The 23,137-nt window shown below is 44.5% G+C and overlaps 1 protein-coding gene across 1 annotated transcript in view; it reads right to left on the bottom strand.

Moving 5' to 3' along the window:
- The window catches only part of SNX2 (sorting nexin 2), a 154,171-nt gene that overhangs the window by 34,634 nt on the left and 96,400 nt on the right, over nucleotides 1-23,137 (bottom strand). The window contains 3 exon segments of the mRNA XM_030193541.1: nucleotides 5,523-5,728; nucleotides 19,705-19,798; nucleotides 20,168-20,281. Of these exon segments, the coding sequence (XP_030049401.1) occupies nucleotides 5,523-5,728; nucleotides 19,705-19,798; nucleotides 20,168-20,281 (414 nt within the window).

Genomic DNA, 23,137 nt, shown 5'->3' with positions numbered 1-23,137 from the left:
GTATGTAGTATACTTTTGCCAGAATGGGCATGAGGTCTGGGGAAAAATGTTGGAAGAACAATTGATTAGTTAAGAAGGAACTCAGACACGACCTTAAGAAGGAACTTTGGGTGCATGCAGAGGACTATTCTGCTGTATTGAAATTTAATATATGGTGGGTGAACTACTAGGGCTTAGAGCTCACCGACTCTGCAAGCTGAAGTGACCACTACCAGAAATAAATTTTCCAGGTCAAAAACTTCAGATGGCAGGTATCCAGAGGCTCAAAAGGAGCCTTCATCAGCTGGGTGAGGACTATGTTGAGATCCCATGACAGAACTGGAGGTTTGGTAGGGGGTTTTGTCAACAACAAATCTCTCAAAGCGTACAACTAAAGGTTGTACAGAGATGGACTCACCTCCTACATGCTAATAAACACCAATTGCACTAAGATGAACCCTTACAAAGTTGGTTTTCAAACCAGACTCAGAGAGGTGCAGGAGGTACTCAAGCAATTTTTGTGTAGGGCAAGAGAAGAGATCTAAGGCCTTGCCCTCACACCAGAACACAAACCTTCTCTATTTAAAAGAGTAACACGTCTTAGTGTAGTATTTCCTGAAAGCCCACAAGAAACAGGAGACACCCTCAGGCAATCTGAGGGATTCAAGTTCTACACTCTATACATCCAAGATGTGAGGGCCAGAGATTGGAGGATGGGATGCAGAAGGGACCCCTCATTCTGTATGATGGTTGGGAAAACAGTCCAATATTCACAGATCTTCTGAGAACAACTCCAGAAGAAAAGGGAAACACATCTATCGCAGCCAAAGAGGAGCGATCAGTTTCATGGTGCCTCAGTTTTGCCAGAGTTTCAGCAAGGTCTTCTCTATCACAGGAATAGGAGGATACACATATAAAAGTCCTCTTCCCCAATGTAGGAGAAAGGCAGCTGACGCTAGTCTGCTGTGTGATCCAAGCCTGGAGAAGAACTGAAGGACCTTGTTGTTCAAATGAGTGGTGAAAAGATCTATCAAGGGAGTGCCCCACTCTCGGAAGATCTTTCGGGCTACACCCATGTTGATAGACCACTCATGCGGATGCAATAACCTGCTGTCTGCCAGGCAGTTCTTGCCAGGAAGGTATACGGCACAGAGGCTTATCCTGTGAAGTAGAGTCCATTGCCACATATCTACCGCTTCCTGACACAAAGAGTAGGATCCCATACTCCATCTGCTTGTTGACATAAAACACTGCAATATAGTTGTTTGTCTGAATTTGAATAATGTGGTTTTGGAGTCGATCTTTGACAGCCTTAAGAGCTTTCCAAATAGACCGTAGCTCGATTTGAAGATGCATCTCCTAAGCAGACCACTGACTGAGTGTGAAGCCCATCCACATGAGCTCCCCAACCTTTTGATGTGGTGGAATTTGGAATGGAAGTCCCAGAGTCTAACTGGACTGGATTGTACACCAGAGAAGAGCATGAGCGAACTCTGGTGGGACATAAATGACATCCATTAGGTTCCCCATAGCTTGAGACCACTGGGAAGCTAAGGTCCACTGGGCCGCTCTCAAATGGAGCCATGCCATGGAAGTGACATGCACATCAGTCTCAACATTTGCTGAGCTGAAACCTTCTGGCTGCTGCAGTCCTGTAAGGCAAGCGCCATCAAGGTATCCGCTATTGCTAGAGAAAGGAAGGCCCAAGCCTTAGCTGTGTCTAGCAGGGCTCTTTGTACTCCAGTTCTCGTACTGGATGGAGATGGGACTTGGGATAATTCATGACAAACCCCAGTAGCTCTAGCACCTGAATAGTCAACCGCATTGACTCAACTGCCCCCTCCTGTGATGTGTTCTTGACCAACCAACTGTCCAGGTAAGGAATCACAAACTCTCCCAGTCTGCGTAGATATGCTGCGACTACCGTCAGGCACTTGGTGAAAACTCTGGGGGCAGACGCTTGACCAAATGGCAGAATGCAATACAGGAAGTGGCATTTCCCCACTCGAAATCTGAGATACCTTCTGTGACTAGGAAGTATCGAAATGTAGGTATAGGCATCCTTTAAGTCCAGAGAGCATAACTAATTGTTTTCCTGAATGACAGGAAATAGAGTGCCCAAGGAAATCATCCTGAACTTTTTTTCACCAGAAATTTGTTCAGGGACCTTAGGTCTAGGATGGGCTGGAATCCCCCTGTTTTCTTGATCTCAAGAAAGTATTTGGAATGGAACCCCTTTCCTTCTTCCCCTGGTGGTATGGGTTTGACTGCTCGGGCTGCAGAAGGGTGGAGATTTCCTGTACATGTAGGACGCTCTCGGTGGGCAATTTGGAGCGTACTCGCAATGGGCTATTTGAAGCACCCACTGGTCAGAGGTTATAAGAGGCCATTTCTGGTGGTAAAAGTGAGCCTCCCTTCGAAGGCAGGTTGTCCAGAACAGATACACTTTGCATGGCTATGCTCTGCTGGAGCTAGTCAAAAGCCCATGACCTGCTTTGACTGGGAGGTGGCTCAGATTTCTGGGGACGGGGCTGGAAAAGCATGGAATTGGGGCACTGAGTTGCCTGAGTAGAAGACTGGTACCTATGCCTTAAAGTAGTAGGACCTGCGCCTCTGCCCAATCAAAAATCTCGTTAAGAAGAATCAGATGGATGTTGCTGAGAGAGAGTGTGGATAGTATCAGTGTACTTTTTAATAATGTCAGCAACCTCTTCCACTTTCTCTCCAAATAAGTTGTCCCCTCGGCAGGGTATGTCTGCCAAACTCTCCTGAACAGCCTGTTCCAGGTCAGAGACATGTAGCCACTAGAGTCTGTGCATCCCTACACCCATTCCAGAGAATCTAGACGCAGTATCAAAAGTGTCGTAAGCACCCCTGACCAAATAATGCCGACACTCCATCTGCTTACTGGCGGCTTGATCCACAGGGAGAGAATCCACCAGATTAAGTGTGCTGTTAACTAGAGACTCCAAATAAAGGCTCGTGTAGAGCTGGTAGGACTGGATGTGGGCCACAAACATCAAGGCCTGAAAAGCTTTTCAGCACGGAATAGAAAAAAAGATGCGAATCGCCAACGGCAATGCTGAGAAAAATAATTTATTCACCACATTATTTAAAATAGGCCCGACACGGCCGCATTTCGCCCTCCTAAAGGGCTGCGTCAGGGGCTAGGCATATAACAACCCAGTGGTGCAGTAAAACCAGTTCCACATACTGGACTAAAACTCCTTCTCCTGAGAAGCAGCAGCAGCAGCATTTTGTGGTGAATCTGAAATGCTGCTGCTTCTCAGGAGAGGAGTTGTTTTAGTCCAGTAGGAGAAATTGGTTTTACTGCATCACTAGGTTGTTATATGCTAGCCCCTGGCGCAGCCCTTTAGGAGGGCAAAACATGGCCGTGTCGGGTCTGTTTTAAATAATGTGGTGAATAAATTATTTTTCTCAACATTGCCATTGGCGATTCGCACCTTTTTTTCTATTCTGTGCTGGATCTTGAGAATCGCCTGCCTATTTGTTTTCTTGGACTTGAAATGTTTTTCTCCTAAGCGAGTCTAAGGTTCTGGATCTCTCACCCCAGCGACACTGAGGAATGAGACCAACAGCTCTCAAGTTCACTTGAGAGCAGATCTGACCCCCAATGAGAGGCGAGGCAACTGGGTCCTCTCAAATCCGGGAGCCTTCTGGATAAGATACTGCGTAGCCACCTTCTTGGACGCAACCTGAATGTGAGGGCAGATTACCACCTTTTTGGATGCAACCTGCACTGAGAGGGGAGATTCCCAGTTCTTCATCAATACATCCTTAAGGATAGAGGTGCAATGGTACAGTGACCCCTTCCTTAGGAGGAAACTTATAACCCAAGCCAGATAACATCTCTACCCTGCGCTCCTCCTCCATTTCAAACTTAATTGGAATGGCCGCAGCCATCTCCCTGACAAAACCAGTGAAAGAGTGCCTCTGGAGAAGGTTTTCATCTCTCTTGAGGAGGTCAGGGATCAGATGGGATGCCATAAAACTCCTCCGCTGAGAAGTAATGTGGATCCTTCTCTGAAACCTTGAGTGGTTCCAGTCAGACTCCTCTTGAGAATCAGGAGACTGAGTCTGCACCGGCCTCGATCTAGTGGGATGACGTCCATGCTCCAAGGAGCATCGAGGTGCAGACCTTCTCTTAGACTCCAGGGAAGCTTCTTCCCCCGATGTCAGAGGGGGAACTGACTGCTCAGGCTTTGGCTCAGACACACTGTGAGGTGCAGGTGTCGATGTTCTGGGCACTGGCATCAGTGCACTCGATGTCAAAGAGAAAGCTCCCTGCTTCTTACAGCATGCTCCGGAACTGCTCATCAAGGGCAAGCATGGGTGTTGGGGTGGAGGTAGCCTGTAAAGTCATTGGTGCCAAACCAGTGACAGGGACCTGGCTGCTTGATGACTGGCACACTGGCACCTCTTCCAAGGAGAAGGAGCACTCCTCTCGATGCCGGCATTTTACAGGTATTTGAGAGTCCGGTGCTCCCGGTACCGTGCATCGCAGAGGACAGATGCTTATGCTTCCTGGGCATCCCCCAATGCATAAAGCCTCGATTCCCCAGTGCAAACAGCGCCCGATGTCGGTGCACTCCCAGTGGTTACCGGTGTCGGAGCAGCCAAGGAGGTCAATGCCACTGGTGCCAATGATAATGGTCTGCCCTTCGAAGATCCAAAAGCTTCTCCTTTCGAGCCAATCGTACTCTGTTTGTCCTAGCCTGCCTATGAAGACAAAGATCACAAACAGAGGGGTCATGATCTGGCCCAATGCACCAGTTGTGCAGGTCCGTGAGTGAAATAACACGGCGATGTTTCATGTACCATTTGGAGCCTTTTGGGACATCGAAAAAGAATTTTGGCTAAATTAAACACCATTTTGAGCAATTAAAAAAGGGGAGTGTTCAAACTGAGGTTGGGACTGTGGTCTAACTGCAGCCACTTGCAAAAAATAAAGAAAACCAAAAGAAAGCTGAAAAACTGGAGAAAAATACAAGGAAGGGAAAACAGGAGAAAAATACAAGGAAGGGAAAACAGGAGAAGTTAAAAAAAAAAAAAAAAAAAAGATGATTACCCACAAGGGAAGGCACTCACAATAGCTTAAAGAAAATTTTTTGAAAACTGCAGTGTAAGGAGACGACTATGCGAACACGTCCTCTCACCTCCATGGGGAAAAAAAATTTAAAAAGAGATTGAGGGATCTGCACTCAACGGTCAGGCAGGAAGGCACCAGCACGTGTGCGGTGGGACAATTCTAGAACTTTTAGTGCTAACGATTCAATGTCCACACTGGGGCTCTGTTGGATGACGTCACCCACATGTGAGAATAACGTGGCCTGCTTGTCCTCTAAGATAAAACAATTTCTACAAAGCGGTGTGTCTTGGGTCTGCATCTATTTCTTGGCAAATGGGGGGGGGGGGGGGGGTGTTTGAAAATTTACCATATTTTATGCTTGTTATATTGGTTTCTTGCTTGTTTTGTCAGTGATCAATAAGAATGTTTTAAATTTTTTTCTGTCAAGTCTTACTTTAACTGCAGCAATAAGACGAATATAGTCACTCAGCAGTTCTGAGAATACATAGAAGTCTGCAAAGGCCTGCTCTTGATGCAATTGATCAATCTTTTCTTCCACCTCCGCAAGCTGAGACAGAGCTCTAGACAATGCTGTGTGATCCTCTGAGTTACCCAACATGGCTGTACTTTTAGCAAAGGCAGCTGTGTTAAGTGAAAGTTCTGAAATGGAGAAAAAAGTATAACTTATAAGTATAGAAGTATTTCTTCATGAAAGGGTGATGGAAGAGTATATACTTCACATCCAACCCCAAATGCATTAATCCAGTGTTTCCCAAGTCAGTCCTGGAGTACCCCCTTGCTAGTCAGGTTTTCAGGATATCCACAATAAATATACATGAAAGATGTGCATATAATGGAGGTAGTGTATGCAAATCAATGTCATGCACATTCATTGTGGATATCCTGAAAACATGACTAGCAAGGGTGTACTCCAGGACCGACTTGGGAAACACTCCATTATCTGTACAACATCCCATACTTTCATCATCCAAAAACTATACCTCTTTCTGCAGTATAAACTGAATTAAAAGCAAAGTTCTAAACAGGTCACACGTGGAGCAGCTGAAAAACGGTCTGGCACCACCAAGACTCTCTCTCCACATTAGTTAGCGTGTGTTAAAAGAAACAATTCAGAAGGCTATTGTGAGACCTAAGGGCTGCAAACACTGTCATGCACATTCATTAGGGATACCCTGGAAATCTGATTTAAGTGCAGACCTCAAGGACAAGCCTGCATAAAAAGGTCTCTGACCAAGACTAGGGGAAACGTAAATCACAATTTTAAGATTCCACAAACATGGCCTATAAGGGAGGGTGGCAAGAAGGAAGTCAATGCTAAAGAAAAGTTATATGATGTGATGCATGGGATTTGCAAATAAACACATCCTCATGTGATGTTGTTTGTGATCTGAGGAGAAATGGCAGGCGTGTGGGGTGTACAACATATCATGCTACTAACACCATCCCTAAAGTATAATGGTGGCATCATGTTTTGGAGGTACTTTGCAGCAGCAGGGACAAGGCAGCTTGTGAAAATTGAGGGAAAGGTGGATGAGAGGACAAATTCTGGAGGAAAACTTGTTCTGGTCTGCCAACAGACCTAAGGACTGAGGAGAATATTAACCTTTCAAGCAGGACACAAAGCAAAGGCAACAATGGAGTGCCTCTGCAGGAAGATAAAGCAAATGTCCTAAAATGGCTTAGTCAAAGCACAGTCGTGAATCCAACAGAAAACTGCAGTTCAGACAATACCCAGCCAATCTCAAAGAGCTTGAGCTATTCTGCCAAAAATGAGTCAAACCACCACCATCAAATTCCGCAAATTAGTTAACAACTATCCTGAACAACTCATGGCTATTGCTGTACATACGGTTTTCACCAAGGACAGAAGGGGTGTGAAAACTTATGGAACTAACACATTCTGGTTTCTTACTCACAATTACTTTTTGATTGCTACTGTAATTCCTCTTTCACATTGAAAGTGTAATATTATGCAAATCAGTAATCACAAGAACACAAAAGAATGTGAATTTCAATCATAAGCTAATCTCTTAAAAGAAGTGCACATTCATATATTTAGACTTACTTGATATTATATTACATGGAAGCTTTTTGGTGCTCAATGACTAATTTAAAATAGCAAATTTAGGACCCTGTTTACTAAGCAGCGTTACAGGCGTATTAATGTTTTTAACGCGTGTTAACCATGTACGTGACTACGATATCCCTATAGGCGCCTACATGGTTACCGTGCGCGCTAAATGTAGGAGCGCTAAAAACACTAACGGCACCTTAATAAACAGGGCCCTTAATATGGTAAACACTAGCTCATTGGCACATTAAACCAAAATCCTTAAGTACTGTGTTAATGCCTTGTCATTAAAATTAACATGTTAAGGAGCAATTAGTAGGTTTTAAATAGCAATAAAGTGCATTATATTGCAGTAACACATTCAATTTACTTCAAGAAACATGATATAAAATATGCAAACCCCTCATTATTATGTAAATTAACACAGCTTGTGGTAATATCCACAGTTGATGTATCGTCTCTCTGGAGCATTCTTAAAGAGGTCAATGAAGCGAAGTTACTTAGCAGGTATTCTCCCAGGACAGCAGGCTGATTGTTCTCACATGTGGGGGTGACATCCACGGCAGCCCCAGGTCCGGAAAATCTTCCTAGCAACAAAAGTTGCTAAAGCCTTTGAGCGTGCGAGTGCGTGCACCGCTCATGCGCGGCCATCTTCCCGCTTCAGTCAACTTATGAAGCAAACCAAAGAAAGAAACAACTCCAAAGGGGAGGCGAGCGGGTTGGTGAGAACAATCAGTCTGCTGTCTTCGGAGAATACCTGCTACAGGTAAGTAACTTCGCTTTCTCCGAGGACAAGCAGGCTGCTTGTTCTCACATGTGGGTATCCCTAGCCCCCAGGCTCACTCAAAACAACAAACAGGGTCAATTGGGCCTCGCAACGGCGAGGACATAAAGATTGACCTATGAAGAAACATCTAACTGAGAGTGCAGCCTGGAACAGAATAAAAATGGGCCTAGGGGGGTGGAGTTGGATTCTAAACCCCAAACAGATTCTGCAGCACCGACTGCCCAAACAGACTATCTCGTCGGGTATCCTGCTGAAAGCAGTAATGAGATGTGAATGTGTGAACTGATGACCACTTGGCAGCCTTGCAAACCTCTTCGATAGTGGCTGACTTCAAGTGGGCCACCAACGCTGCCATGGCTCTAACACTATGAGCCGTGACATGACCCTCCAGAGTCAGCTCAGCTTGGGCGTAAGTGAAGGAAAAGCAATCTTCTAGCCAATTGGAAATGGTGCGTTTCCCGACAGCCACTCCCCTTCTGTTGGGGTCAAAAGAAACAAACATTTGGGCAGACTTTCTGAAGGGGCTTGTCCGCTCCAGATAGAAGGCCAATGCTCTCTTACAGTCCAATGTATGCAACTGACGTTCAACAGGGCGGGTATGAGGACGGGGAAAGAATGTTGGCAAGACAATTGACTGGTTCAGATGGAACTCCGACACCACCTTCGGCAAGAACTTAGGGCGAGTGCGGAGAACTACTCTGTTATGATGAAATTTAGTATAAGTTGCCTGGGCCACCAAGGCTTGCAGCTCACTGATTCTACGAGCTGAAGTAACAGTCACCAAGAAAATGACCTTCCAGGTCAAGTACTTCAGATGGCAGGAATTCAGTGGCTGAAAAGGAGCTTTCATTAGCTGGGTGAGAACGACGTTGAGATCCCATGACACTGGTGGAGGTTTGACAGGGGACTTTGACAAAAGCAAACCTCTCATGAATCGAACAACTAAAGGCTGTCCAGAGATAGGCTTACCTTCCACACGATAATGAAAAGCACTAATAGCACTAAAACAGAGTTGGTCTTAAAACCAGACTCTGACAAGTGCAGAAGGTATTCAAGCAGGGTCTGTGTAGGACAAGAAAGAGGATCTAGAGCCTTGCTGTCACACCAGATGGCAAACCTTCTCCATTTGAAAGAGTAACACCTCTTTGTGGAATCTTTCCTGGAAGCAAGCAAGACCTGGGAGACACCCTCAGAAATGCCCAAGGAGGTGAAATCTACGCTCTCAACATCCAGGCCGTGAGACTGGAAATTGGGATGCAGAAGCGCCCCCTCGTTCTGAGTGATGAGGGTTGGAAAACACTCCAATCTCCACGGTTCTTCGGAGGATAACTCCAGAAGAAGAGGGAACCAAATCTGAAGCGGCCAGAAGGGAGCAATCAGAATCATGGTTCGCAGTCTCGCTTGAGTTTCAGCAAAGTCTTCCCTACTAGAGGTATGGGAGGATACACATACAGAAGGCCTGTCCTCCAATGTAGAAGAAAGGCATCTCATGCTATCCTGTCATGGGCCTGAAGCCTGGAACAGAACTGAGGGACCTTGTGATTGATCTGAGTGGCAAAAAGATCCACCGAGGGGTTGCCCCACGCTCGGAAGATCTTGCGGACTATGCCCATGTTCAGAGACCACTCGTGAGGTTGCATAATCCTGCTCAATCTGTTGGCCAGACAAGTGGCTTGGAGAAACATGCCGTGACGACAAGCCCAAAGCCACATCTGGATGGCTTGCTGACACAGAGTGTGAGATCTGGTGCCCCCCTTCTTGTTGGTGTAATACATGGCAACCTGAATGTCTGTCTGAATTAAGATGACTTGGTTGGACAGCGGATCTCTGAAAGCCTTTAGAGCGTTCCAGATCGCTCTTAAGTCCAGGAGGTTGATCTGCAGACCTTTTTCCTGAAAGGACCAGGCTCCCCGAGTGTGGAGCCCATCTACATGTGCTCCCCACCCCAGGAGAGATGCATCCTTCGTCAGCACGTTTCATGGCTGACGAATTTGGAATGGTCGTCCATGATCAAACTGGATCGAATCGTCCACCACTGAAGAGAATTCCGAAAGTCAGTGGACAGTTGGATTACATCCTCTAAATCCCTCGCAGCTTGAAACCACTGGGAAGCTAGGGTCCATTGAGCTGATCTCATATGTAGATATGCCATGGGAGTGATATGAACTGTGTAGGCCATGTGCCCCAGAAGTTTCAACATCTGCCGAGCCGTGACCTGCTGAGATGCTCGAACCATGGACATAAGGGACAGAAGGTTGTCTGCCCTTGTCTCGGGAAGATAAGCTCGAGCTGAGTGTTTAACAGGGCTCCAATGAATTCCAATTTTTGGACTGGGGTGAGATGGTACTTGGGATAATTTATGATGAACCCCAGTAGCTCTAACACCCGACTACTCATTCGCATGGACTCCAGAGCACCCTCCTCCAAGGAGCTCTTCACCAACCAATCATCGAGATAAGGAAACACATGCACTCCCAGTCTGCATAGTGACGCTGCGACTACAGCTAGGCATTTGGTAAACACTCTGGGCGCAGACGCCAGGCCAAAAGGCCGTACATGGTACTGAACATGCTGTGTTCCCAGCCAAAATCGAAGATACTTCCTGTGAGCTTAGAGTATCAAGATGTTAGTGTAAGTATCCTTTAAGTCCAGAGAGCATAGCCAATCATTGTCCTGAATCATGAAAAGAAGGGGCCCAGGGAAACCATCCTGAACTTTTCCTGGACCAGAAATTTGTTCAGGGCCCTTAGGTCTAGGATGGGACGCATCCCCCCTGGTTTCTTTTGCACAAATACCTGGAATAGAATCCCAGCCCTTCTTCCCCTGGTGGAATGGGCTCGACCACTTGGGCCTGTAGAAGGGCGGAGAGTTCCTCTGCAAATACCTGCTTGTGCTGGGAGCTGTAAGACAGAGCTCCCAGTGGGCAATTTGGATTCCAGATTGAGGGTGTATCCTAACCGGACAACTTGAAGAACCCACCGGTCGGAGGTTAAGAGAGGCCACCTTTGGTAAAAAAAAACATTACCCCCCCCCCCCCCCCCGGCAAGTTGTCTGGTACGGGCACGTTTACTGAGGCTATGCTGAACTGGAGCCAGTCAAAAGCCCGTCCCTTGCTTTTCCTGGGGTGCCGCAGTGGCCTTAGGCACATGCTGTTGACGAGAACGAGCGCGCTGGGATAGAGCCTGGACAGGCTGCTGAGAAGCAGGAGTGTACCTACGCCTAGCATAGGAATAGGGAGCACTCCTCTTTCCTCCAAAAAAACCTCCTACATAAGGAGGTATTAGCAGAAGATGCCCGGCAGTAGAGAGAATCCATTGCATCATTATGCTTTTTGAGCTGGTCAACCAGATCCTCTACTTTCTCACCAAAAAGGTTATCCCCCCAGCAAGGAACATCCGCCATCTGCTGCTGGAGCGAATGATCCAGGTCAGAGACATGCAGCCATGAGAGTCTGCGCATCACTATACCTTGGGCAGCGATTCTGGATGCTACATCAAAAGTGTCAAACGTACCCCTGGCCAGGAATTTGACACGCCTTCTGCTGCCTGACCACCTGGCGAAAAGGCTCAGCCTGCTCCGGAGGGAGCACATCAACCAAGCCAGACAGTTGCATCACCGAGTTCCGCAAGTGAATGCTCGTGAACAGCTGGTATGTTTGAATTTTGGCACCGAGCATAACGGCCTGATACACCTTCCTCCCAAAAGAGTCCAAGATCCTAGATTCTCTGCCTGGGGCGCCGAGGCATAGTCCCTAGTACTCTTGACCCTTTTGAGAGCAGAGTCCACCACCATGGAATTGTGAGGTAGCTGAGACTTCATCGATCCAGGGTCCCAGTGGATCCGATATTGGGATTCAGTTCTCTTTGGGATCATGGGGTTAGGCAGAGGGAACGACCAGTTTCGCATAAGGACTTCCCTGAGTACATTATACAAAGGAGCCATTGCGGCCTCTCTAGGTGGAGAAGGATAATCCAGGACCTCGAGCATTTCAGCCCTGGGCTCATCCTCAACCTCCATAGGGAAAGGAATAGCTGCAGCCATTTCCCGGACAAAGGAGGTAAAGGATAAACTCTCCGGTGGAGAGTCTCCTTTCTGGTCGAGGGGAAGGTTCAGAAGGAATCCCAAAGGACTCATCAGAAGAAAAATACCTGGGATCCTCCCTCCTCCTCCCACGAGCGCTCCTCTTCAGTATCGGACAAGACATCTCTCAGAGCAATCCGAAACTGAACCTGTCTCGACGCCAAGGAACGACGTCCTCGATGGCGATGCCCGCCTGGACTCCAATGAAGCTTCCTCCACCGACGTCGGAGAGTCGAACCTGGGTGACAGGCAGCACCGGAGTCGGGGACCTCACCACAGGCGAAGGGCCAGAGACCACTGCAGCCGTCGGTATGGAAGGTGCAAGCACCCCCGACACCGAAGCAGCCTGGTGCAGTAACCCTTCCAGAAGCTCTGGAAGTAGAGCCCTGATACGTTTGTCGAGAGCCGCCATCAGACAAGGCTGTGGGGTCGGTACAGGAGCCGGTGGCAGAATCTGTTGCGGCTCGGGAGCAGGTACCAGGCTGCTAGACCGACGCATCGGCACCTCCTGAATAGAGGGGAAGAGATCCTCTCAGTGCCGATGTTTCTCGGGTGCCGAATCCCTCAACACCCCGGAGCTCCTGGCACTATGTCGACGGAGAACAATGACGGTGCTTCTTCGCCTTTGCTCAACGCCCGTCATCAAGACTCTTCGGTACCGAAGAGAAAGACGTGGAATCTTCACGTCTCCTCGGGGCTGGGTCCGACGAAGGAGGCCTCGAGACAGGTGGAGACCCACTTGACGCCTCACTGCTCCCAGCATGAGTTGGTCGCTCTGCAGCCATTACCTTTGCTCCCAACGTCAATGCATCCCTCGATGTTGATGCCGCTGACCTCGGTACCGAAGTAGACGTCGAAGGACCGGACTGAACCCCAAAAAGCTTTTCTCGTTGGGCCTCACAAGACGCTTGGGTCCGTTTCTTCATGCGAAGACACAGACTACAAGTGGCTGGGCTGTGGTCGGGCCCAAGGCACTGGATACACCAAGCGTGGGTATCGGTACCCAAGATAATCTGGTTGCACTGAGTACAACGTTTGAAGCTGCTGGGTGTCTTCAATGACCTGGAAGAAAAAATGGCTTCGGCGAAATCAAAAGACGCGATCGTGCCTGTTAAAGAAAAAAGGGCACAAAAAGAAGGGAGCAACCCGACCGCGCAGCCAAAGCAGGTGGCGACGAAAAAGAAAGGAAACAAAAAGGGGCAAAAAATAAGTAAGAAAACTAAGGGAATTTTTTTTTAATGTAAATTTTACTAAAATAAGAGAAAGTGGACTGCCAGAAAACTCTTTTCCCGGGCCTGCGAGAAGCGAGGAAGAACTCGACCGTACCTCACCGCGGAGAAAAAAATAACTAAGCGGGAACACTGACGCAACGGGTGGGAAGACGGCCGCTCAAGCATGATGCTGGCATGCGAGAAGACTCCAGAAAGATTTTTTCAGATTTTGCTTGCAAAATTGCGTTTGATTTCTGGGCCGAAGCGGACGTCAACCCACATGTGAGAACAAGCAGCCTGCTTGTCATCGGAGAAAAACAAATTTCCACGGTTTTCACAGGAACTCCGTATATTTAAAAGAAAATGCCACAGATATGAAAAATTAACGCTGAAAACTAGGGACCTGGGGGATAAGTTAGAATGGAAGAAACAAGTAAAGATCTACAAGAATGCAATACAAGTAGCTAAAAAACAAAAAAAAACAAAAAAAAAAAACTTATTTTGGACAACTAATTGTTAAAGAAAAACTGGATCAGAAATTAGTTTTTATTACTATTAAGAAGGTTACACACATCTCAAAAGTTTCAGATATTCCAGTGTCAATGAAACCATCATCAGATGAATTGGCAATATATTTTATTGAGAAGGTGGGTCTTATAAGAGACAGCCACTTATAGCTTTTGTTGATATTGAAATTGGCCAGTTGATAGGTAAGGAAAATGAAATTGGCCAGTGGATAGGGTCTGATCCACTTTTGCAAGTGTAGATGAGAGTAAAGTTCATACACTGGTGAAAAGATTTTCACATAAATCACGTCTACTAGATGTGTGTTTTTCATATTTTTTGAAGGATATACCATCTGAACTGGTTATATGGCTTACAGTTTTAATTATAATCTTTTGGCTAAAGGAAACTTTTCCATCTCCACTAGGACAAATTATATTAACATCAATTCCGAAGTCTCAAGGAGATTTGACAGTTGTATCAAACTTTTGACCAGTGGCTACCATCCCTTGGATGTCGAAACTAATGGAGTCAATAGTGGCAACCCAGCTTTTGTCATATCTGGAATATTTTCAATGTCTGCACAATTTTCAATTTCAATTCAGGGCAATGCATAGTACTGAGTCTTTATTATTGGTTTTCGTATCCAAAGTTAATGAGTATCTTGGTTGTGTAGTACATTCAGTTTTGCTCCAATTTGATATTTTGGGAGCATTCGATACAGTGGACCATAAAAGCTTAACAGTAAGCTAAGTGGGTTTGATGTATCAGGTGCAGTTCAGGAATGGATGGAGGGTTTTTTTTGAAAAACAAATCTTACAGTGTTAAGAAGAATGGCACTTTCTCATTTAGTTGGAGTTTAGAGCTAGGGGTTAAACAGGGTTCACTATTGTCTCTACTCCTGTTTAATGTATTCATGAGTTCTCTGGGTTCAGTTTTGGACTCTTTGGATTATTTTGGATGTTCATATGTGGACGATATATTTGTTTTGGTACCTATTGACTTCAGATCTTTTACCATTACAAATATCATTCTCAGATTGCATTTCCCTGATTCATACTTGGGCAAATCAGCATTTATTAGAACTCAATGCAGCAAAGACTAAACTTTTGTATTTCAGTAATGATGTGCATAGGGTCCCATCTAATATCACAATTTACTCAGGAGAACAGCTTTCCTTTGAAAAATCCTCTAAGGTGTTGGGGGTTGTTCTCGACATCCAACTATCAATAGAACCTCAAATAAACTACCTGAGAAAGAAGATATTTTTAAAATTATGTCAATTAAGAGCAATACGTCTCAATTAGATAAGTCTTTTTCTAGATCATTTTCAAATGATAATGCAGGCCATTATACTGTCACAACTTGATTACTGCAACGCTCTGTATGCTGATGTAAGAACAGGTTTGATCAGAATATAGCTTCTATAGAGCACTGCAGCAAAAATGATGTATAGCTGCTCTCACTTTCATCATGTAACACCTTTGTTTAGAAATCTACACTGGCTGCAACTGAGTGCTTGGGTGGAATTCAAAATTGCTTGTGTTATTTTTAGAATTTTGCAAGGAATTGCCCTTTTCTTCCTTAATCAACTAATAGTTGATCCAACTTTTAGAACAAATTCTTGCTTTCACTCAATTTTATTACTGGGTTTTCCATCAGTTAAATATGTTTACTATTAAAAAAATCTTTGTTGTTTGTTTACGTATCAGGCTAGTAAAATTTGGAACTCAATACCAGAGCAAATACGAACTATTTTGGATTATCTATTGTTTTGTAAAGCATTAAAAACCTCTCTGAAAGATATTTGAGTGATTAGGTAATAAGGATTTTTCTATTCTTGATTTTGTTTAGTGATTTTATTGTAACCGGTTTAGATTTTTTATTGATGGGATACAAATACATGGAATAGAATAGAATAAAATAGAGGTCTATAAAATACTGAGTGGAGCAGAATGGGTAGATTTGAACCGCTTGTTTACTCTTTCCAAAAATACTAGGAGGACTAGGGGGCATGCAATGAAGCTACTAAGTAGTAAATTTAAAACAAACCAGAGGAAATATTTTTCCACTCAACATGTAATTAAATTCTGAAATTTGTTGCCAGAGAATGTGTAAAAGCAGTTAGCTTAGCACTGTTTAAAACTCCATAAGCCACTGAAGATGAACGTGGGAAAATTCCACTGTTTATTTTTAGGATAAGCAGCATAAAATCCGTTTTACTGTGCTAGGATCTTGCCAGGTACTTGTGACCTGGATTGACCACTGTTGGAAACAGGATACTGGGCTTGAGAGACCTTTGGTCTATCCCAGTATGGCAATGCTTATGTTCTTATCCTCAGGCCACATTCACAGCTTGATACCCTGGGGATGAAGAATAATACAGCTTGCGAAGTTGATTGCAAGTTGTGTTATTCATGTACCACAGGCATTACTAACCTGTGATACTGAGATGCCATAGGGTTAATGATTTCCATGGTAAATCAATGCACAGTAAAACACCAATTTTTATTGAAACTTAGTAACTACCCTCTTCAATACGAAGAGAACTCATCTCAGCTGGAATTTGATTTCATCCTCTGACACGAATTCCGTTTTGTTCTCCTAGGTTATATCAAGAGAGGCTATAAGAATATTCCAATGTGTGGCTCTCAACTAAACAAATATTTTTCAAATATTCCAAAGCATGTAGAAAATGGCAGCATGCTTAAAGCTTGACGTTAAAATTACTTAAAGGAGGTAATGTTCCCTTCACCAATGTCTATCTAGTTTTAAACACACACCTCCACAAAACAACCAGTAAACACAAACATAGGAGATGTAATTTCATGCAACTAGAGACCACTACGTTAATAACTTCAAAGTAAAACTATCAGATTGCAATGTATTGCATAAAAATTCCAACTTGTTTGCACTGCAACAGAAACTTGCCAGTGTCTCCACCCCTCATTCAAAGACAAGGAGGTGAAGCTCCTACTTTGCATTGAAAATCCAACTAATAAGATATCTATGGGCCTCTACATAATTTCAATTTGTTACCTGCTCTTCTAGGTAGAAGGTTATCCTGACTAGGAGGATTCCAAATGAAGCTTTTGAACACCTTGTTTTTACAAGATGTGTGCTTTTGTTTCATTGCACTTGGTGTTGTAGCTTGTCTTGGGGTGGGGGAGGAGGTATGTTGCTCTACAGTCATTGAGGAACACTTCTACTATTGTTATAAAATCAATTAGGGTGGTAGGACAGTCACTCAAAACAGTCATGCATTTTACTGAAATTTACAGACAACTTACTAATTCTCTATTTTATCTTCCACTGTCAATGGATCCTACTTCAAAACTCATTTCCATTGCTAAACAGAGATTAACCCTAGCACTCCCTTCTCTACTTATTAGCAAGACTGAATTTTTGTTTAAAACATTTCCAGTTATAAGTCTCCTATAGCACCAGCAGGCTGTCTTATAATGGCAGGCATAGGCTCAATATTAAAATATGTAGCTACTTCTTTGTTTTCCAGCCTCCCCCCACCACAAATACTAAATTATATATATGAGAGACTTTAATATGAGAGAATTTAATAAATTACACTGCTGAAAGAAATGGAGGATCTTATTGCCAGTGTACAATTTGTGATTTTGCTTAGGAGGAATCATTTCATATTCCTTACACCACAGATTCAGCAGTTACATTCTCATACTAACCCTATAAATGTTTAATCCAGTGTTTTTCAACCCATGTGCTGCAGCTGTTCCCCAGGTGTGCCACAGGGATCGCCTCTAAAAAGATATGACGTTGCATCTTCCACCTGCGTCCCGCGCTCCCACCCGAACCGAAATCTTCCACCCACGTCCCGCCCGAGGTCAGCTGTTATTCTTTTCCTCCTCCCCTCCCCCAATGCTCTTACAACTTTTGCATTCAGTGCCAGCAGTGTCAGCAATCAAGGCAGGCTGATCCCGGAAGCTCTCTTTTGGCAGCTCCTACCGCTTCTGTTGCGACTTCCCGCATAGGCGGGAGCTGCAGAAAAAAAAAAAAACTTCAGGGACCTGCCTGCCTTGACTGCCAACACTGCAGGCACTGAATGCGAAGGTCAGAAAAGCATCGATAGGGAGGAGGAAAGGCATAAAAACATGGGGATGGGAGACATGGGTGGAAGATGCCTGTTTTGGGGAGGGAGGACATGCAGGTGGAAGGTGCCTAACCTTAGCGGGGGGGGGGGAGGAGGAGGAGGAGAAAAAGATGTTGCCCATCAGCTGAGCAGAACATGGTGGGCAGGGAAACAAAGATGACTGAACATGGGGCAGGAAGGGAGGGACAGAGATGCTGAGGAGGAGGATGGGGAGGTGACCTGGAGAGAAAGAGAGATGCTGATGGGGGAAGGAGGGTGAGCAGAGGGAAGAGAGGGAAAGACGCTGGACCCAACGATGGAAAGAGAAAAATCGAAAGATACCTACCCTTGGATGAGGGGGAAAAGCTGGACACTAGAAGGAGAGGGGACACAGTGGGCAGCTACTAGACAGTACAGGCCGAGGGAATGATGGTGGACATGGAGAGAGAAGAAATGTCAAATGGACTGGAGACCCTAGAAAGAGCAGAAGATGGGACTCAGGGCTAGGGGAACAGAGCAGATGATGACTGGGAATTGGGGTTTGAGTAGGGGGGACTGTGGATGGGGAGGGGAGAGAGACCTTTGAGGGGATAGTGAGGATCTGGCAAATAGTAGGTAAGAGTGAGGGTATGTTGATGGGTTGAGAAATGAGTGAGGGTGTGAAATGGGAGGGAGGGGGTAAGAAAGGGGATGAACTTTGGGGATAAGGCTGAGATATAATGTGAATGACCTGGTAGACTGGAGAGAGAATGAGAGGCATTAAAAAGGGATGGGGTTCTTGAGGAGGAATACTGGAGGAAAGTGATGGTCGCTGAACGGGTTGAGCTAGCGTGGAAAGTAGAAAACAGAGTGGGACCAACAATTGAAAAACATTATGTGGCCAGACAACAAAGGTAGAAAAAAAGAATGTTATTTTTAGTTTAATATAAAGTAGTGCGGTAGTTGTGTTAACTTTTTTTTTTTTTGTGATTAATTTGTAATGTAGTGAATGGAATATGTCAGTTTCTGAAATTTACGACTGCTATCTTTATAGCAGTACAAGGTGAAAAGTTTTGTTTTTCTAGTGTTGTCCTAAATGCCAGTCTGGTTTTTGGGGGTTTCAACTGAATTTTTTCTACATATTTTATTAGTTTACGGTCATTCTTTGGTGTTCTTTTGTTGACCTAAGGACTGGTGTACTATTTTTCAATGATGCCTTTTTTTTTAATTTATAAGTTTTTATTAATCAAAACATTACAACCACAATGTAAGCTTCTATCTCTTCAACTTGATACAACAATTATAACCAAGTGGCTTTTGACATTTCAAACCATTTTCTCCCCCCCTCCTCATACCCCTATAACTCCCCCCTCCTATCCCAACCTTCCCCCCCCATCCTCCCCTACTCAGTGATGCCTTTTTTTATGCTCTATGGATGGTAAAATGAGTGTGGTTACTATAGGGGGTAGGGGCAGAGCAATAGACAGTAACCCCACTCTTAAGGTTGGCCCCGTATGAGTACTGGTACCTTTTTCCCTACAAGGAGTGTGTGAGTTATATGTACCTTTTTTTTCTTTCCTTAATAGATGTGCTTATGGTATAACTCTTTGGTCCTTCTGATTTTTCAAATATATTGACTCCCATAGTTCTACAACTATTGCCTTCTTTGAATTTTCTCATGTAAGTCAGTAAAACAAATTCTGGCATTTTGAATTGTATTTTTTCAACAGCAGCAGAATGTGGAAAATGTACAAGGGTGTAAGACAGTTACAAGGCCCTGCAGGTTCAATAAAGGCCATCTAAATAATCCAGCTTCCTTCAGAGAAAACACAGCTATTTGCTTTCAGCAGTATTAGCATACTTTATGTACTGCAAACCCACCTTTTCTGTGGTAAACCAAAGCTTCTACACTAGTATGAAGTTTCCTTAGCTGTTGATCCAGATTGTCAAATTGCTGCTGCTTTTCCTCAAACCACTGGAAATAAAACCCACAAATTTACAGTGTTACTTTTTCCACAAGTGCTTTCTTCCTTCCTGCAGCTTTGCAGATACATCTGAAGAGGCAGCCCATGTGATCATGACAGCTCATATACTACAATATCTGATGATCATTTTTGTGTTGGCATTATAAAGCTTAAAAAGAATCTAGTCTTCTCTAGGACCAACATGATTATTAGAACAATTCATTACTAAAACAAATAACCACCCTAGTTGTATTTGGTTTAACTGTAAATCAAAGCCAATAAGCAAATTAATATCCAATTTCTAGTCCTAGAGCCTTAAAATGCAATTGTTGAGCCTAATTAATTCATCTCATTATTCAAGTTGAAAAATCAGCTCTTACTGCATCCGATTCATTCATCTTGATTGTCATTTTGTTGACAGCGTCGGCAGCCTTGTTCACCATCCTCAATATTCCTGCTCCACTCAGAGCCTGGGTACTAACTGCTCTTGGCAGCTGGAATTGAATGACAAATAAGGGCAAACAAACCGGTTAAAAGGCTGGAGGTTTAACTGGGCACAGAAGGGACAAAAAAGGATGTTGTGTTTTCTCCACTCTCATACATTTCAATATAGTGGAATCTAATTTCTCAAATATACTACTTTTACATTCTCTGAGGAAAACATAAAAAATACTTTCCATTTGCTTTCTTGGGTATCTTTACATTTAGATGGAACAAACACTTTGTTTGTCAGAAGTCATTAAGAAACAGTCAAGTAGGCTTACTAGGCACTGGTAGAAAGGCCTACAAGAATACATTACCAAACAAGGAAACCAAGGCCAGTAAAATAGCTTCTGTACAATATTCTGAAAGCATACAATGGAGGGGTCAAAGTACACACAAAGTACTCTAGAAAAAAAAAGAACAGAGAAGGTACAAATGTGCTTTATTAATGACCCAACATGGGCTGTGTTTCAGCAAACAACGCCTACCTCAGGGGTCCATTCAACAGAACAGCACAATTAATAATGACTAGAGAGTAATCAATCCACTCTCAGAGCAGAAATCCATCCACTTGATGCAATACAAACAGTCATGAAAGTGTGCCCCCCCCCCCCCCAAAAAAAAAAAACCTAAAAAAATGAAACTAGAAAGGGCATGTGTGTAAAATATTCTTGTGTTTTTGAGAGTTTACTTGACAAATATATGCTAGTATATCTTAAAGCTTCAAAACTATTCTATCCATAAAACTAAGCGCAACAGCAAATACAAGATAAGGGGGATCATTTTCTATGAGACTTGAGGGTGCAGAATAGCATTTTATGCACTCAGGCTTCTATACAATTACACAGGGGTATATGTTCATAGAACACAGCACCTACCTTTACAAAATATATGCATAGACATCAACAAAGGTAGAGAATAGGTAGAATGGGGGTAGGACTCACACATATAGGCTTCTCTGAGGACAAGCAGGACATCATATACTCATATCCGGGTGATATCATCTGATGGAGTCCACTGCAAAGATGCTCCTCAGTGTTTTTACTAGAAGCTCTTAGAAGCTTTTGGTACTGTCTACCGTGCAGGTGTGCCTTCTCACCTACTGCTGCTATGCAGGCTAGAGGAATCTTTCTGCAGAGCTGAGAAGATGCATTTCTTCTGCTCTCCCCTCATGCATGCCATCTTATTTTCCTCTTTAAGCAATTTGCGCAGTTTTTCTGGATAAGTGTCCATTTTTGGTATCTTCCTCTTGTGGGACCAGGTTTCCCCTTCTTTCCCTTAGTTCTTCTTCGAGTCTTTTTGGCACTTCGTTAATTTCCTTATTTTTCCATGGCTCCCCTGGCCATCTTAAGCCTTCAGCTCCCCAGTCGAGTAAGTTCTTTTTTTGATTCGCCTATTTTTTTCTGCAGTGACCCAGAAAACTCAAAGTGGTTTTAAAAGTATTCCAGGTTGGGACTTATTTTCATCATGCTAATGCAGGTTTTTTTTGGGGTGTTAAGATTCAGATTTTTCCTGACTTGGCAAGGGAAACACAGAAGAGTTCTTAACTTAGGAGCATTGTTTAAGTTGAAATTTCCCTGTAGGTGCCTTTTATCCCTACACACGAACAATTATGTTTTCTTTGACCCCCCCCCCCTTAAAATTGCTACAATTCATTAATTCTAAAGAAAGTGTTAATGTGCCTTTGGCTGCACCCCAATGTTAATATGCTAGTAAGTGGATTAGCGGGATTAGTAGTGCTCTTCATGTTCCAATGATGTAACATAATTTTCTTTCTCGTAGTTATTCTTTTTGCTTAATATCTGGACTTGTGAATTGTGGACAAAGTTAAAGGGGAACCAAATGTGACGGGGCCAAGAGGGCATAATCAGAATCATAGTTCAGTGGCCTTGCTTGAGTTTCAGCAAAGTCTTCCCTACCAGAGGTATGGGAGGGTACGCATACAGAAGGCCTATTCCCCAATGTAGGAGAAAGGCATCTGATGCTAGTCTGTCGTGGGCCTGAAGCCTGGAACAGAACTGAGGGACCTTGTGATTGATTTGAGTGGCAAAAAGATCCACTGAGGGGGTGCCCCACGCTCGGAAGATCTTGCGGGCTACTCCCATGTTCAGTGACCACTCGTGAGGTTGCATTATCCTGCTCAGTCTGTAGGCCAGACTGTTGCCTACGCCTGCCAGATAAGTGGCTTGCGGAAACGTGCCGTGACAGTGCGCCCAAAGCCACATCTGGACGGCTTCCTGACACAGAGGGCGAGATCCAGTGTCCCCCTGCTTGTTGGTGTAATACATAGCAACCCGATTGTCTGAATTAAAATGAGTTGGTTGGACAGCCTATCTCTGAAAGCCTTTAGAGCGTTCCAGATCGCTCGCAGTTCCAGGAGGTTGATTTGAACACCTTTTCCCAAAAAGGACCAAGCTCCTTGAGTGTGAAGCCCATGTACATGAGCTCCCCACCCCAGGAGGGATGCATCTGTCGTCAGCACTTTTTGTGGCTGAGGAATTTCGAATGGACGTCCCAAGGTTGAATTGGATCAAATCATCCACCACTGAAGGGAATTCCGAAAGTCGGTGGGCAGTTGGATTACATCCTCTAGATCCCCCCGCAGCTTGATACCACTGGGAAGCTAGGGTCCATTGAGCTGATCTGATATGTAGACGTGCCATGGGAGTGACATGAACTGTGGAGGCCATGTGCTCCAGAAGTCTCAACATCTGCCGAGCCGTGACCTGCTGAGACGCTCTAACCATGGACACCAGGGTCAGGAGGTTGTCTGTCCTTGCGTCGGGAAGATAAGCTCCAGCTGTCTTTGTGTTCAATAGAGCCCCAATGAATTCCAACTTCTGTACTGGGGTGAGATGGGACTTGGA

This window comes from Microcaecilia unicolor, chromosome 2 (assembly GCF_901765095.1).
Source record: "Microcaecilia unicolor chromosome 2, aMicUni1.1, whole genome shotgun sequence".
Classification (NCBI taxonomy): Eukaryota; Metazoa; Chordata; class Amphibia; order Gymnophiona; family Siphonopidae; genus Microcaecilia; species Microcaecilia unicolor.
Note: the sequence above shows the minus strand (reverse complement) of the source record. Positions and strands in the feature narration are given on the sequence as shown.